Source organism: Equus quagga, chromosome 3 (assembly GCF_021613505.1).
Source record: "Equus quagga isolate Etosha38 chromosome 3, UCLA_HA_Equagga_1.0, whole genome shotgun sequence".
Classification (NCBI taxonomy): Eukaryota; Metazoa; Chordata; class Mammalia; order Perissodactyla; family Equidae; genus Equus; species Equus quagga.
The window spans coordinates 67,338,514-67,352,541 of record NC_060269.1 but is presented as its reverse complement, the minus strand read 5'-3'; the positions used below and the strand labels follow the sequence as shown (position 1 = coordinate 67,352,541).

At 35.5% G+C, this 14,028-nt stretch overlaps 1 protein-coding gene across 2 annotated transcripts in view; it reads left to right on the top strand.

Annotated features, from left to right (window-relative positions):
- The window catches only part of ADAM28 (ADAM metallopeptidase domain 28), a 71,883-nt gene that overhangs the window by 44,703 nt on the left and 13,152 nt on the right, over window positions 1-14,028 (top strand). For both annotated transcript variants that reach the window (XM_046655605.1, XM_046655607.1), the window contains 4 exons: window positions 2,444-2,546; window positions 4,610-4,769; window positions 5,460-5,540; window positions 5,861-5,939. In XM_046655605.1, coding sequence (XP_046511561.1) covers window positions 2,444-2,546; window positions 4,610-4,769; window positions 5,460-5,540; window positions 5,861-5,939 — 423 coding nt within the window. The remainder of the gene's footprint in view (window positions 1-2,443; window positions 2,547-4,609; window positions 4,770-5,459; window positions 5,541-5,860; window positions 5,940-14,028) is intronic.

The following is a 14,028-nucleotide window of genomic DNA, read 5'->3' as shown; positions in this document are numbered from 1 at the left end:
TGAGGAAGTGCCCTGTCTCCCTGGGAGCGGTCTCAGCCTTCCTGCTGACTGTGGAAGTCTAGGGATGGACACACTGAGTTACAGTTGGAGACAAAGATGGCTCTGCCGGTAAAGAGCCCCTGCCTCCTTGGTCAACCTCAGAATAGGGCAGAGCCCTGGGAAAAGGAATCTTCAGCATAGGGGCGAAGCTCTGAGCATCCCCTCTATTATTTGGTAATAAATCACTGCAATAAATACTATTCCCTTCTCCTTGTGCCTGACCCTTCAATATCTGACTCCCTGACAAACCTGTAAATCTCCTAGCACCTAGAAACTGTCTGCTTTGTTCACAGTTGTATTCCCAGTGCGTCCTAGCACAGTGTCTGACTTTGGTAAAATTATCTATTGAATTAATGTTGAACATATCCATCTGATATTAAAATAGGGAAGCCCTTTTAAATCATACATTTAAAGGAAGCCCTTATAAAGGCCAAAGAAATAGGTTTGCCTAAAAAACTTCCAATTTTTACAATTCATAAGGGATCACATATTTAAATTAACCTTCAAAGCATGAAAAGTCTTATATATAAGGGGGAAAAATCACTTTCTTTAACATCAAATCATTTCTTTAATCAATTGGAATTCCAAATATTGAAAAATGTGACCAAGGCATGAACAGGCAATTCATCATAAACAAAAAGAACAATGTCTAATAGACTTTGCAAGCATTGTAACTCAAGAGCAGGATGTGCGAAATACCAGTAACGCATCAGGAGTGTGACATAGAGGAAGAAAGATGAATGAAAGTTAATCTTCTATGCTTGTTAAATTGGCAAAGCTTTGTTACAATTCCTGCTCGGAGTCAGTGCAGATGTGAAGAAACACTTAGTTGCACACACGCTGGTAAGAATATAAATTAGCATGTTCTTTTCAGGGAGAATTTGGAAAAATGTATGTACAATCTAAAAAGAAAATGTACTGCTTTCCCTAGCAATTGTAGCCAGGAATATTTATTTATAAAGAATTTTCAGCCAACATTTTTTTAAATGGTAGTGGATAATTAGGAAACATCTCAAAGTCTAGGAATAAGAATTAGTCAAATAAATTATAGTGTATCTATCCAATGCAAGTATTACAGCTATGATATTGTAGAGTATTTAATGCCTGGGGAAAGGACAGGTATATTGTTAACAGAGAAAAATGTTCATGCCGTCTGAAGCAGCGTGATACCTGGCACATGAAGGATACTTCAATATTACACAATATTAGCAGCAATAACTCTGAAGTTTGGGATTATGAATATGCTTTTTCCTAATTATTCAGCTAATTATTCAAGTTTTCGATGAAGATCTTTTATTATAATGATAAAGAAATTATAAATGTTAGTGAGATCAAATAATCAAGAAAATATGGTAATAAAACTCATTTTATCATCTTGGGCATTGAAACATGGAATTCATTTAAAATGGTTTGAGTTTATAAATCACCATTATAGGTTTAGTAATTTTTCTTGAAACCAGTGCAGTATCTTCATAGGTTTGTGATTATTTTTAACCAAGTTGTTGTTTTTTCAAAGACTGTATTCAAATTTTCCTGGTCTTGTTTATTGATCTTTAAGGGGACATCCCAGGACAGAGAAGGAGCATACGTCTTAGAGTCACATAGAACTGGGGGTGAAGTCTGGTTTTTCATCTCTTTCTGTGACTTTAATCGATGTGATCCTTCATTTCCTTGTTGATAAAATGAGAAGGATAACAAGAATAGCTAATATGTATTAACGATGTACTACTAACCAGGCACCATTCCCAGTGACTCACATCTTTTACCTCTTTTAATGCTCACCACAACCCTATGAGGTAGGTACTATTATACAGATCCTCATTTTACAGCAGAGCAAAAGGAGAGGTAAGTCACTTGCCCAACGTCACACAGGTGCTCAGTCTTACTGAACGCCTGAGCTCTTCAACACTTTGTTCTGTTGCCCATCTGGTGGGGATCTGAGGAAACGTACATGAGAAATTAAATATATGATGCTTATCACTGTCCTGGTACAGAGTAGAAGTTTGACTAAGCATAGCCTGGAATTGCCTCCATAGCACATATCAGCAGAATAGCTTTCCGATATCTGCCCATGGGCTGGTAACATGATGACTGTGGCTTTCCTGGCTAAGTCTTCATATTTAGATGAATTTTTTTAACCTTCAGCAAATCATCCACATGTTTCCAAATATTTAGATAGCCGTTATTCAAAAGTAGAATATTTAAAGACTATTTGTAATTCCAGCCAGCTCTCTTGATATCAAATTGTTGCAGTTTATATTTCTGAGAATGATCAATGAGATTATGCTAAAATACTACTTCTCATGCTATGTATTTCATTAATTTTATATTTCATTAATCCTTTGTAGCATTGAACTTCTTCTCTCTTTTCAAATATGTCGCTGCTGATCGTGCCCGGTCCCAGAAACCAAGGTTGCAGATGAGTCGTGTTACAGCAGGAATGAAGGTGGCTCAAAGTACGGGTACTGTCACAAAGTGGACGACAAACACATTCCTTGTAAAGCAGAGTAAGTGGCATTGTGGTTTGAACCTTCCTGCTCCAAACCCTAGGGAAATTGCTCACTTCCAGGCACACCTTCTGACTTATTTCATGTAAAGAGGAAGTGAATTTGGACATCGTTCACTTGATAAACATTCATGGAGTGACTGTTATGTGACGTGTTTTAGGCTAGGCACTGAGTTAAAAGACAAATAAGAAATGAGCACTTTTTTCTAGTCCCTTATGGATGCTTCAGCTGACACCAAGTACAGTCATTGTTCAATAGAATAAATATTTGAGATGGAACGTGCAACGGTGAATGGGCCTGGTTGGAAATTTGTACACGGATTTTCTAGGATACTTTAGGTGCTTTTCCATCTAGTGTCTTTCATTACGATTCTAGGGGTAGAAATATTTATCTACTCAGAGGAATAATCAATACAATTTTTGTACAGTTTTCTTTAAACTTACCATGGCATTACATAAAGAAAAAAATACAGTAGTAAGAGGAAAGATTGACAATTCACCTAAAGAATTTGTTTTATTTTTTGTATTGATATTTGGGAAAAAATTATAGATGATCATCAGTGAACTTGAGATTTTTCTATAAGGTTTTTGATTCTACAATTTTAAGATGACTTTTAAAATTCAAATTATAATGGATTAAACTTTGTACCTGCTTCAAATTTTACACATACAAAGTAATATATAAGAAGAGATTGAACAAGATCAGCATTTTCGAAGCTTTTTCAATGAATAATAATTTTTCAAGATGATAGATATTACCAAACAAACTATATTTTAGGCATAGGGTCATCTCTTGGGGAGTCTGGGCCTAAAAGACAATCATATCCTGTGGTCTCTCCATTACAGGAAATCAGGGCAGATTCAAAAGGGAAAAAACTATGTAAAAAGCAATGTGTGTGTGTTACGGGGAGGGGGTTTTGTAGTTTGAGATAGAGTGAGCGGGGAAAGAGAGAAGAGTAGCTTCGGCCTTCCTCTGTAGCATATGCACATACCGTTGTCCTGTATAACTGTTTGTATGAGTGCTGGATAATTTCTGTGACTGGAGGCACAAACGTTTCATTCTTCTCACAGGCTGACTTCCCAGTCACTTCTCAATAGTCATTGGCTACAATAGAGAGAAAGCCTGTCATTTCCTGTGCCCTAGAGCCTTCCTTATAAAGCTCTACCTAATGATTTTAAGAAACGCCCTCAAGTTTAGAAGAATGCATGCCTTTCTCCACTCCTCCATCATATTTTCTAATAGCCACCAGAGACATCATAAGAATCTGATTCCATCTCTCCCAGAATAGTTTTTCACAGCCCTCCTCTGAATTCTGTATAAAGCTCCAATTTTATTGGCATTGGTTTTATTCACCTTGGCAGTAAATGAATGGCTTTATTGAGTCCTGAGCAGTTTGATCTGTGTTTGCAGGGAGATAGTCTTCTTTCCATAACCCTGCGTGTGTCTTGGAGTGTCAACCAGGGCTCACTCAGCCTTATATTAACAGAACTATGGTTGAATTATTCTCCTGCAATTCATGAAAATAAATAAGTAAGCTTAGCTAAAATAAGAAAGAAACTGATTTCCAAGGGGTTTTACAGGATGTGAGAATTCCATCTTCCTTATATCTTCTAGCTCCATCCTGCATATGACCCCATTCCCAGGTGTTTCTCTTGGTCTATGGTGGCTTCTCCAGCTCCAGCCATCACATTCCAACAAGCAAAAGGGGAAAAAAATTAAGGAGTAGGACATACTCCCTCCCATAAGGCCACCTTCAAGAATTTGCATTTAAGATTCTGCTTTCTTCCCATTGATCAGAACTTAGACAATTGACCAAAATTAGCTGCACAGGAATCTGGGAAATGCGGGTTTTTTTGAGCAAGGATGTGCCTTGTTACAGCTAATATTCAAGGGTTCTATTACTGAAGAATAAAGGGAAAATTGATATAAAGGAGAAGTAGCAGTCTCTTCTATACGGAGAAATACCATTAGTTAAATATTGATAGGGAGCTGATTTACATTTGTATAAAACAGCAGTTTGGATCCTGGTATTTCAACTGCAGCAAATTCTGGCTTTTTCTCAGTGATGCCATGTGTGGGAAGTTGTTCTGTCAAGGTGGCTCAGATAATTTGCCCTGGAAAGGACGTATAATAACTTTCCTGACATGCAAAACATTTGAACCTGAAGACTTCAGTGAAGAAATAGGCATGGTAGCCAATGGAACTAAGTGTGGAAACAAGAAGGTAAGTTGAAATTGTAGTTTTTACTCAAATGTCCTTTTTTTTTTAATTTTGTTTGTTTGCTTCTCAAGGCCTCCTTGTGTTTCACGGAGCACACTTTTCAAAGCAATGCTTATGCCATTCATTTATGCATGCCTGCATTCACTCCTTCAATATTATTTAATATGTGCTTAGCACTAGTTTGTTAAACTTAGGTAGATTTTATTGACCCCAAATCAGTAGGTTCTCAATAAATGATAGCAACTCTGATAATTATAAAGAGAATAATATCAATACTATTTATTCTTAAATAAATGATTATTTTAATATTGCAGATGATGGGATAGTAGCGTGTTTTCCATAATATTTTTTGGAATGGGTAACTTGTCTCATGTGCAATGCTTAGTTCAGTGGTAAATGTCAGTCTTAAGAGTTGGACTGACGAGGAGGAGTAAGAGAATGACCCGGGAAGAATGAAGTGAAGTTAGAGAATCTTCTTTAAAAGAGGACTTTCTAAATATTTTATTATAAAAATTATCCAGAGCCCATCTTCCTATGTTCAAAAGAGTGCTGTGATTTCTCTAATAAAAAGGTAAGTTTGATAACAATCGTGATGACTAATAATGCAAGACTGAATTCCAAAGAGTCACCAATTTGCAGAGCTGAAGCCGCTGGGCACTGATGTCAGCCTGGTGTTTTTCACATCCCTTTCAGGTCTGCATCAATGCAGAATGTGTGCACATTGAAAGAGCCTACAAAGCCACCAATTGCTCCTCTAAGTGCAAAGGACACGCTGTAAGTTTTGAAAATGTTTTCCCAAGCTTGCTGAATCAATGTAATATTAGGTCAGTTTTGATGGTGTTAAAGTAATGTTTCAGCATTAAATGATTAAAATTAGTAATTTTGTCTAACCTCTCAGTAGTTTGGTTCCATGAGAACTTTCTTCTAAGAACCTGGGACTGAAATTCCAGTTGTGGACTCGTACATTCTGTAGCCAGGTGCCAGGCTGCAGAGCAGGTTGTTTCTTCTTCAGAACTGACTTCAGCACTGATGAATAGGCACTTGGGGTTGGTGGCCAGCCTGTGTGGAAACTAACAGGGTCACTGCTCCCCTAGGTGTGTGACCACGAGCTCCAGTGTCAGTGTAAAGAAGGATGGGCGCCCCCTGACTGCGATGACTCCTCGGTGGTCTTCCGTAGGTTACATTACATGTCTAACCTGATAAAATTGCTTTCCTCCTTCAAGCTTTTATTTCGTATTACACAACATTTCATTGCCTTTTTCCTCTCCTCTTGGAATTCCTGTTCTGTAGATATTGAATCCACAATATTAATCTTCGAAGTCTTTTTAACAACTTTTTAATCATGTTTTCCACATCCTTACGTTTTTACTCTACATACAAAAAGATTTCCTCAAATTTTATATTTGTAATCTTATTTTAATTTCCCAAATTTTCTCGCTTTATGATCGTTCCATTTTCATAGCAGCCTTTATTTAATGTGTAGCTATAAGATCCTCATAAAACTTTTTAAGAATATGACTTAGATTTTTAATTATTTTTTTAATCTTCAACTATTATTTTATTTTCTGTTCTTAATTGTGGTAACAGTTGTTTATAACATTTTACAAATTTCAGGTATGCATCATTATATGTTTCTATTTCTGTGTAGATTACATGTTCACCACCCAAAGACTGATTACAATCCATCACCACACACATGAGCCTAATCACCCCTTTTGCCCTCCTCCCTTCCCCCTTCCCCTCTGGTAACTACCAATCCACTTAGATTATTATTATTATTATTATTATTTAAGATTTTATTTTTTCCTTTTTCTCCCCAAAGCCCCCCAGTACATAGTTGTATATTCTTCGTTGTGGGTCCTTCCAGTTGTGGCATGTAGGACGCTGCCTCAGTGTGGTTTGATGAGCAGTGCCATGTCCGCACCCAGGACTCGAACCAACGAAACACTGGGCCGCCTGTAGCGGAGCGCGTGAACTTAACCACTCGGCCAAGGGGCCAGCCCCAATCCACTTAGATTATTTTTAAGTTCATTTCTGTTCCCTGAATCATCTCTACCTCTTTTGGGTTTGATTGTTTTTCTTTTTTCAGCCTGTCTCGTATTTCCTTGTGTTTTTTCCATCAGGATATGTGATGCTTAGTTCAACGTGGAATTAGATTGACTTGAATTAGCTCACATGGGTTTTCTTTACATGTTTCTGTGCTTGTTGTACCTACCGATACCTCTCCTGATGGAAGATCTAGCTATGAGCTGTATCAGTAGATAACAGATCTTCCTACAGGCCACCAAGGTGAGAAGTAGGAAGTGTGGGGATCCTCACCTCTAATCGCCATGGTGAGGAGTGCTTTGCTCTGAGGAGAGAGTTCATTCCATTTACCTACTGGGAGAGCTGCTTTTCTTCAGTGCTCTCTCCTTTATTCCCCCTTCTCTGTCTCTGATATAGTATGGGTATGTACAGTTAGCCTCTGTTCTGCTTCTCAGGCTCTTGCATCCCCCATTGCTTCTGGAGAGAGATTCTCAGGGCGTTCTCCTGAAGCATGAACCACTCTTGCTCTATGTACACAAGGGATGTGGGTGGGGATACAGATGAGGATGGGTTTGAATGAACCATCTGTCCCAAATTCAGATTCTCTGTTGACTTTCCCCCTCAAAATAACATCTACTTCTGATGTTTGGGTTATTTTGTTAAATTTTTTTTCATTTTCTTTGTTAGACTTCCCAAGAAAGAATAACATTTAATTCTGATGTTTAGAGCTATAATTTATTATTTCTGCCCACCTAAATTCCTTTACTTCCGATCTTTCTGCAATTTCCAAAAATTCTTTACTATTTTTTCTACTGTTGTATGATTTTATTAAATAAACATATACATACACACATATGCATATACAACCACTATCAAGCATTTGTCATCTAGGATTTGGATAGGGTAGGGGGATAGATGGAGGAACATAATCAACTACTTTAATTAGAAAGCTCTTTGTTTCAATACTTACTAAAAATCCTTTTATAGTTTGACTTCCCTCTTCTTGAACTCTTAATTTTGACTCATCTATTGAAATCATCTCCATGAGTAATTTCTTCTTTCTTTCTACATTGAACTTTCTAAGTTGCATTTATGAGAATTTATTTCTGTGGCTAAATAGAAAACGTGAAGAGCAGGTAGGATTGGATTGGATTTTTTGAATCACAGCTTTAATTTCATGACTCTCTTGAAGCAGATACTGATGTGTAATGTTAAACAACTGAGGCTACACTGATTTTGTCGTTGTTAAATAACCACTTTAAAAATCATTAGCTTTATTTTTTTAATGCTTTTAGAATTGCTACTTAATGAAAACTAATCACCATGCTATGGCTGAGCGTTGCCCTCTTTCCATTATCTTGATTGTTAGCCAGCGAGGCCTCTCAAATTGAGGATGTGGTTCTTTCTTCAGTTCAAGGAATGTTTCTATTATTACAAGTTTTAAAATTGATTCTGTTCCACTTCTCTGGTTTCTAATTCAGAAACATAAATTATTTGTATGACATATCTCTACTGTGTGGCTTCATGTCATCTTTTTTCTCATTGTCCTTTTCTGCTTGTTCTGGAAAGTCTTTCAAGATGGTTCTCTATAACGCAGAGTGAATTTTTGAAAATGTTAACACCTCTATTTGTTATAGTGACATTTAATAATATTCAGTGGCATTTTTGTGTTTCCTTGAAATGTTTTCATTCCAGCCTATTGTTTTCTCTTATTTCATATCTTTTTTAAAAAAATAATGTTTTAATTTTATTGAGAGTACCAAGTAGATGCCATCATAAATTTACTTTGAATCTTTTATAATTTTTTCTAAAATATATATTTTAATATATGTTCTGTTTCTACTTATTATTTTACATCTAATCTTTTCATACTTTTTATGATTTTCTTCTCCATAATTACTTATCCAATAAAGTAGAATCAATTCTGACACACACTGTTAAAGTATTTCCTAAAAATGTTCACTTGGGAGGACTGGAGATGCATTCTATTACATTAAATTTATGTCCTTAGGGCTTCAGGGAGGCAGCTGGAGTGTTTCACAGAATAAGTGGGGGAGGTTTTTCTCTGAATAGTTCATTCTGTTTGTTGAAACTATTGTTTCGACAGGATTCAACTTTATCCCTCAGGTTTTCTTTTTGTTTTGGGGCACTGTATTGCTGAATTTGGTTCCATTTCTGGTGCTACTTCTGATCTAAACACCAAGGAAAGCCTCCACCAACTGAGGAAAGTCCCTAGTTCATCAAACTGTCTTGTCACCAAAAGGACGGATCCCTGAGGCTAGTTTTCACAATAGCCTGGTTTCTAAATCTAAACTTGAATGAGAAAAATTACATCTCTATTTACATTCGATTCTAACTAAAATTTAGAATTTTCTGCAATTACAGGAATGTAAGGCAGCGAACCACAGAAGTAACAGCAATATTAGTAGTTCTCATGACTTTGTAATGATCATGACTTTCTCATGATTTGTAATAGGAATTACAAATATTTTTACATCACATTGCAGTTGCTACATATGTCTCCAAATATCATACATGCGTATCTCTGGTTTGAAATTATGGTAGTGATTAATTCATTAGTAGATTTGATAACTTAAGGGGTTAATAAAGAAGCACATATTTAACTATATCCCAAATTGTTTTATAGTATTTGACGACTGTATTCCAACGTAACTAGCTTTATTTTTAATCCTATGCATTTTATTAACAAATTTAAAAACATTCAGAGAAGGAATTTATAGGCTTTATCAGATTTCCAAAGTGATCTGTGCCACAAAAAATGGTCAAAATTCCTGCTCCACAGCATGGCCGTGCACAGCCATGGGCTTTCAAGCTTATTTATTTTAATTAAAACCAGTTTTTGTGAGATATAACATATACAGAAAAACATATAAATACACATAATATAGCATGTGTTATTATTTATACATATTTATAATATGTAGCATACGTTCATTTATATGTAAATATAAATGAAATATAAATTTTATAAAATGAGCATTCATACAATACACTGTGGGCGGAGGAACAGAACATTGCCCGGCATCCTCTCCCGCAGCCTCGTCCCAGTGCTGGTGTCCTCTCTCCCTCTAAAGGGTAATCATTAACTTGTCTTTTATTATGAACATTTTCTTACTTTCTTCATAGTCTTCCTTCCTAAATACATATTCCTAAACAATGTATTCTGTTTTTTGCTGTTTCTCAAGTTCATATTTATGTCATTATTGGTACTCATGGTCTTCTTTCCTCTACATTATGTTTTCATAATCCATGTTCTTAACAGGTCGCCCGAGTGAATTCATTTTTGCCGTTGTGCATAATATGACAATATTGTCATGTTTTGGTGTAAATATCATATAGATATATGACAGTTTCTTTCCCTTTTTTACTGCTTTTATGGATATTTCAGGGCTGTGATGAAAAAAAGTTCCTACAAATGCTATCATTCAAATCTATTTAACTTCACTAGATCACATCAAACTGTGTCCACAGTGGTTGCACAAATTCACACTCCTAGCAGCAGAGAATAAAAGTTCCTATTGTTCTACAGCCTTTAAGCCATTTGGCATCAGCAGAATTATTAAATTTTAGCCATTCTGGTGGGTTAGTAGTAACAGCATATCGGGCTTTTAATTTGCTTTCTATAGTTATAATTTTCTTTCTATATAACTAACAATAAGAAAAAAAGGAACTTTTCTTATTTTTCGGGTATTTGTATTTCCTCTTTTGTGAAGTATTTCTTCAAACCTCTTGGTTCATTTTTCTTTTGGGTTGTCTCCTCTGGCTGCTTTATTAGCTTGTGTAAGTTTTAATGTATTCTTGATATAATCTATTTTTCAGTTATACATGTTGTAAATAACTTCCCTCATTCTGTGTTTTCTCACTCTTAGTGGTGTCATGTGATTAACAGAAGTTTTTAATTGTAATGTAGTCAATCTGTTAATTACTTCATTGATGGTTAGGTTTTTTTCTTTGTGTGTCCTTTTTAAGAAAATTTTCCCTATCCTGGAGATATGAATATATATCCATATATTACATTCTAAAAAAGATTATTGTATTGCCTTTTCAAATTTAACTCTATAATCTATCTGGAATTGTTTGTGTATGATGCATGTATTCAATTTCATTTTTATCTTGAATGGATGCCCAGTTGTCACTGCATCAATCACATAATAGGTCGTCTTTCATTAATGCTCTATAGGGCCACCTCTCTAATAAAGCACGTGTACATAGATGTGTGTCTTTCTGGGATATCTATTCTTTTCTGGTGGTCCTATTTGTGTGCCAGTATAACACTCTTTTATTATTGTATCTTTAAGATAATTTTGATATCTTTTAAGTGGTCCTTTATCTTTGTTCTTTAAGAATGTCTTGGGGGGTGAGGTGGTGCTGGCCCCATGGCCTAGTGGTCAAAATTTGGCGTGCTCCACTTTGGTGTCTCGGGTTCGCAGGCCCAGACCCCAGGTGCAGACCTACACCACTCATCAAGCCATGCTATGGTGTCGACCCACATACAAAATAGAGGAAGACTGGTACAGATGTTAGCTCAGGGCAAATCTTCCTCAGCAAAAAAAAAAGAAAGAAAGAATGTCTTGGCTATTGGCTATTTGTACTTTCATATATGTTTTACAATCAGGTTCTCAAGTTACACACACAATTCCCACTGGGATTTTCATTTAGTGTATACCACATCTATAGAACTACTTGGGGGAATGAATTTTCATCTTTTGATAAAAGCATTTTTCAATTATTAATACAATATAGAAATTCAACTAATTTTTGTGTATTTATTTATTTTATTTATTTTTTTTAAGATTTTATTTTTCCTTTTTCTCCCAAAGCCCCCTGGTACATAGTTGTGTATTTTTAGTTGTGGGTCCTTCTAGTTGTGGCATGTGGGACACCGCCTCAGCGTGGCTTGATGAGTGGTGCCATGTCCGTGCCCAGGATTCAAACTGGCAAAACCCTGAGCCACCGAAGTGCAGCTCGTGAACTTAACCACTCGGCCATGGGGCCAGCCCCAAATTTTTGTGTATTTATTTTTGTATTAAATACCTCTGGCAACCTATCTTAGTAATTCTAGTAATTTATCTGTAGATTCTTTTAGATTTTCTACATATTCAATCATATTGTTTCAGAAAAGTGAAAATTTTTTTTCTTCCTCTCTAATCTTCTTTACAATTTTAATTTCCTGTACTTGTTTTCCTTCACTGAGTGGTACTTCCTGTACTATGCAGAATAGAAATAGTGATAACCACCTCTTTGTTTCTTTCCCAATCTCAAAGGAAAGGCTTTGAGTTTTGCCTTGTTATCTGAAGGTATTGTGTACATATTTAGATCCTCTTCATAGGATTAAGGAAGTTCAATTCTATTCCTAGTTTGCTGAAAATTTTATCAAATGCTTTCTCTTTATTTATTGATTCAAATGTTTTGCCCCTTTGCTTTACTCTGTTGGTATTGCAAAATAAATTGATTGATATTTGAACATTTATCTAACTCTGCATTCGTTTGATAAACTCAACATGGAAATAGCATCTTACATAATTGATGGATGATGTCTGCTATTATTTTATCTTCATGAGTGATATTGGCCTGTAATTTTCTCATACTTTACTTGCTTATTTTGGGTATCAGAGTTATGCTAGTCATATAAAATGAAATGGGGAGTGTTCACTTATTTATATTCTCTGGAAGAATTTGTATAAGAATGGAAGGTCCTTCCCTAAATATCTGGTAGAACTCGTCAGTAAGCCATGTAAACCTAGAGTTCTGAGGACTATTCTAAATTAGCGATTCAATTTCTTTAGAAGTTATAAGACCCTTCAGATTTTTTATTTCTTCTTATGTAAGTTTTAATATGTTCTGTTTTTCTAGACATTTTCCTACTTCATCTAAATTTAAAATTTTGAGTTTAAAATTATTAATAATACTTAACTTTTTAATATCAATGGAATCTATGGGATTGTGTTTTCTCTTTTTTTAATATCATCCGAACAGAATTTTAAAATTTGTATTATTTTTTATGCTTTTTATTTTTTCACATTTGTTTGCTATTTTAATTTCTGCTTTATACTATTCCATTCCCTATCCTTAAATTTTTTTCATCTTTTAAAAAATATCTTGAAATGGATGCTTGGCTCATTAATTTTCAGGCTTCTTTTTAAATACATCCTCTTCGGATTACAAATCTATAAATTTTCCTCTAAGAATTCCTTTGATTGTAGCCCACATGGTAAATGACATTTTCATTAGCATTTGGTTAAAATTATTCTCTATTTTCCATTTGCTTTCTTCTTAGACCCTTGAAATGTCTAGACATGTATTTCTCTAAATACATGCACATGCAGATTTTCTAGCTATTGTTAAAGTAGTGCTTAGAATAATTACACAGGGATCAGAGAACCTACTGTGTTGAGGATATGTTGAAATTTGTTGAGACTTGCTTTATGGCTCAGCATATGCCCATATTTGTAAGTATTCTGTTATGCATACAGAAACATGTATTCTGAAGTTATGTGCAGTGTGCAAACAAAAAACTGTACATGTTTTTCATACCACATTTGTTAGTTGTGTGTACATATATTAATCCCTACTGATAACTTGTTTGTTCTACCAATTATTGAGCCAGGAGTGTTAAAATCCCCCATTATAATTGTGAATTAGCTGTGATTTCTGATTCTATCAGTGCTTATATATATTTTGAGGTCATGCTACTATCTATGTAAAAGTTTAGAATTAATATGTCATCACAGTAAATTAACACTTTCATCATTATGAAATACTTCTGTGTATCTCTAGTCTTCTTGCCTTTTAAAGTCTATAGTTCCTGGAGGCTAATAGAGCTGTTCCATCTTTCTTTTGGTCTCTTTTGCGCTGGCATAACATTTTTATGTCCTTTTACTTCCATTCTTTCTGAATCCTCATGTTTTATATCTGTCTCTTATTTTTAAAAAGCATACTCATTTTTGCAGAGTTCTCGTCAAGATGGTGCTGTGAGCAGATGTTGAACTCGCCTCCTCCCACAAACACAACCAGGTTACAACAATTTTAGGAAGAATCACCCTGGATTGAAAACTGCAAACTGGATAAAAAGAACCCCCACGACAAGGGACAGTCCTGACGAAAGCAGAAGAGGCAGTAACTCTGGCCAGAGAGAAAAAAAGCCACCTTTGGGAGCAGCGGAGCTTCTCAGCTGGCCAGGCGGGAGCCAAACTAAGGATATCCAGATAGCATCTCA